This window comes from Mytilus trossulus, chromosome 2 (genome assembly GCF_036588685.1).
Source record: "Mytilus trossulus isolate FHL-02 chromosome 2, PNRI_Mtr1.1.1.hap1, whole genome shotgun sequence".
NCBI lineage: Eukaryota > Metazoa > Mollusca > Bivalvia > Mytilida > Mytilidae > Mytilus > Mytilus trossulus.
The window spans coordinates 86,220,777-86,223,550 of NC_086374.1; the positions used below are offsets into that span (position 1 = coordinate 86,220,777).

The following is a 2,774-nucleotide window of genomic DNA, read 5'->3' on the forward strand; positions in this document are numbered from 1 at the left end:
ATACGTTATGTAATGTCTCTAATTGTGTGTCCGCCTTTTATTGTTATTCTCAAAAGCATGTATCATTTAATATATTGCAATTCTGATTGATTTTAATGATAATTGAAATATTTAATATCAACCAAAACTAGCTATGGATGGATTCGGAAATGGACATCTTGTGGTGATAATGAAAATATAGTGATAATGTTTATTTCGATATCAAATTTGTTGTATCAACATTATGACATAGTTTCGATTTATTCAGATAATAAATTATATGATCAATGTTTCCAAAGTAACATAATGATTCGAATATGTTATTCTTATCATAGTTAATGAAAAATACGTTTCATTTGCAAAAACTGCAAAAACTATAGTTAATTGAATTATAATATCAGTGAACATTATGTCTTATATAACGAAAGCAGCAACTTTTGCACTCTTTTTACATTTTGTGGCAAGCTTTGAACTGAATTCACAAAAGTTTGACATATCAACAGACACGCGAATAATTTCAAGTGGACCATCAATGGTTACAACAAAAGCGAAATCTGGATTCGAATGCGCTATCGTGTGTACGAATGATGATAACTGCTGTTCCTGTAGCTATAACGAAGACTCGGAACAATGTCAGCTTTCTTGTTCGTGTAGTCCAACAACGGAACTCCATAACGGATCGTTTACATTTATAAAGACTCCTCAACCAGTTTTCAGTGTTCCAGTAACCGACTGTAGTGAACTGCCAGCTGGAACAAAAAGTGGAGTGTATTGTATTCAGCCTGATTTTGAGGCACCTGAAATTGCTGTTTACTGTGAAATGGACATTGATGATGGGGGATGGACTACAATCCAGAGAAGATATGACGGCACTGTGGACTTTTATCGGTTTTGGGAGGATTATAAATTTGGATTCGGGGACATAGCTGGGGAACATTGGCTTGGAAATGAAAATTTGATGTTCATTGTTCGACAAGGATCCTACCAAGTGCGATTTGACCTTGAAGACTTTACAGGGGATACATCGTACGCTGTGTATGATACAATAGATGTTGGGGATGAAAGTTTAAACTACAGCCTCCTTCTGGTGGGTTACAGTGATGGAACAGCAGGTAATGCAATGGCGGATTTGAACCCCAAATGGAATCATATGTTTACAACTCGTGACAGGGACAACGATTTAAGCTCAGAGTTTAACTGTGGTATTAAAAAGGAAAGTGGCTGGTGGCATACTGCATGTACCTCTGCCAATATTAATGGAGGATATGGAGAGATGTATAATAATACTGCGAACATGCATTGGAAAACATGGAAAACAAATGCGCTAAAAAAAACAAGAATGATGATCAAACCAATGGAAGCATCCTCTGGAATTACTGGTATTGGTTAATAGAAAAACTTACAGAATCAGACTTTTTTTAGATGATAATTTGTTTTGCTTTCAATTTGATTGGTTAGTATTTGCTTTATTTATGGCAGATGTCTGGTCTCAGTAAATTGGTAGTGCATTTTCATTTAAATAGACCAATTTAAATATTTAAACTTTCCTCTGTGTGATATTTCTGTTTATAACCAATCAATAAAACTCGTTGTTGTAACTATTTCACTGAAGTGATTTTGTTAAATATATATACCGCTGTAGATACATTCATAGATAGCTATAATAAGATGTAGTATGAGTGCCAATAAGACAACTCTCCATCCAAGTTACAATTTGTAAAAGTAAACCATTATCAAAGTGCAGTATTTAACACGGAGCCTTGACTCACACCGAACAGCAATCTATGAAGGGTCCCGAAAATGACTAGTGTAAAACCATTCAAACGGGAAAACCAACGATCTAATCTATATTAAAAACGAGACACACTTATGAACCACATTAAAAGACGACAACTACTGATCATGCATGGCATCTAAACTATCGGATGGTTTGATGGTTTGATGGGTCATATATCACATCATTTCCTATTTTCTCAGCGACAGCATTAAACATAATTTTAAGACATTTGATACTTTTTAGCTCACCTGGCCCAAAGGGCCAAGTGAGCTTTTCTCATCACTTGGCGTCCGGCGTCCGTCGTCCGTCGTCCGTCGTCCGTCGTCCGTCGTCCGGCGTTAGCTTTTACAAAAATCTTCTCCTCTGAAACTACTGGGCCAAATCAAACCAAACTTGGCCACAATCATCATTGGGGTATCTAGTTTAAAAAAGGTGTGGCGTGACCCGGTCATCCAACCAAGATGACCGCCACGGCTAAAAATAGAACATAGGGGTAAAATGCAGTTTTTGGCTTATAACTCAAAAACCAAAGCATTTAGAGGAAATCTGACATGGGGTAAAAATGTTTATCAGGTCAAGATCTATCTGCCCTGAAATTTTGAGATGAATCGGTTAACCTGTTGTTGGGTTGCTGCCCCTGAATTGGTAATTTTGAGGAAATTTTGCTGTTTTTGGTTATCTTGAATATTATTATAGATAGAGATAAACTGTAAACAGTAATAATGTTCAGCAAAGATAGATTTACAAATAAGTCAACATGACCGAAATGGTCAGTTGATCCCTTTAGGAGTAATTGCCCTTTATAGTCAATTTTTAACCATTTTTCATAAATCTAAGTAATCTTTTACAAAAATCTTCTCCTCTGAAACTACTGAGCCAAATTAATCCAAACTTGGCCACAATCATCTTTGGGGTATTAAGTTTAAAAAATGTGTGGCGTGACCAGGTCAACCAACCAAGATGGCCGCCACGGCTAAAAATAGAACATAGGGGTAAAATGCAGTTTTTGGCTTATAAC

At 36.2% G+C, this 2,774-nt stretch overlaps 1 protein-coding gene across 1 annotated transcript; it reads left to right on the plus strand.

Moving 5' to 3' along the window:
* Window positions 1–282: 282 nt before the first annotated feature.
* LOC134705475 (fibroleukin-like) lies at window positions 283–1,590 on the plus strand. The gene has a single exon (XM_063564199.1). It carries the CDS (start codon window positions 389–391, stop codon window positions 1,367–1,369), a length of 981 nt encoding a protein of 326 aa, XP_063420269.1. The 5' UTR covers window positions 283–388; the 3' UTR covers window positions 1,370–1,590.
* The last annotated feature ends 1,184 nt before the right edge of the window (window positions 1,591–2,774 follow it).

Bases quoted from the DNA above. Each gene is read 5' to 3' on its own strand.
- LOC134705475 (XM_063564199.1), top strand. From the start codon at position 389: ATGTCTTATATAACGAAAGCAGCAACTTTTGCACTCTTTTTACATTTT.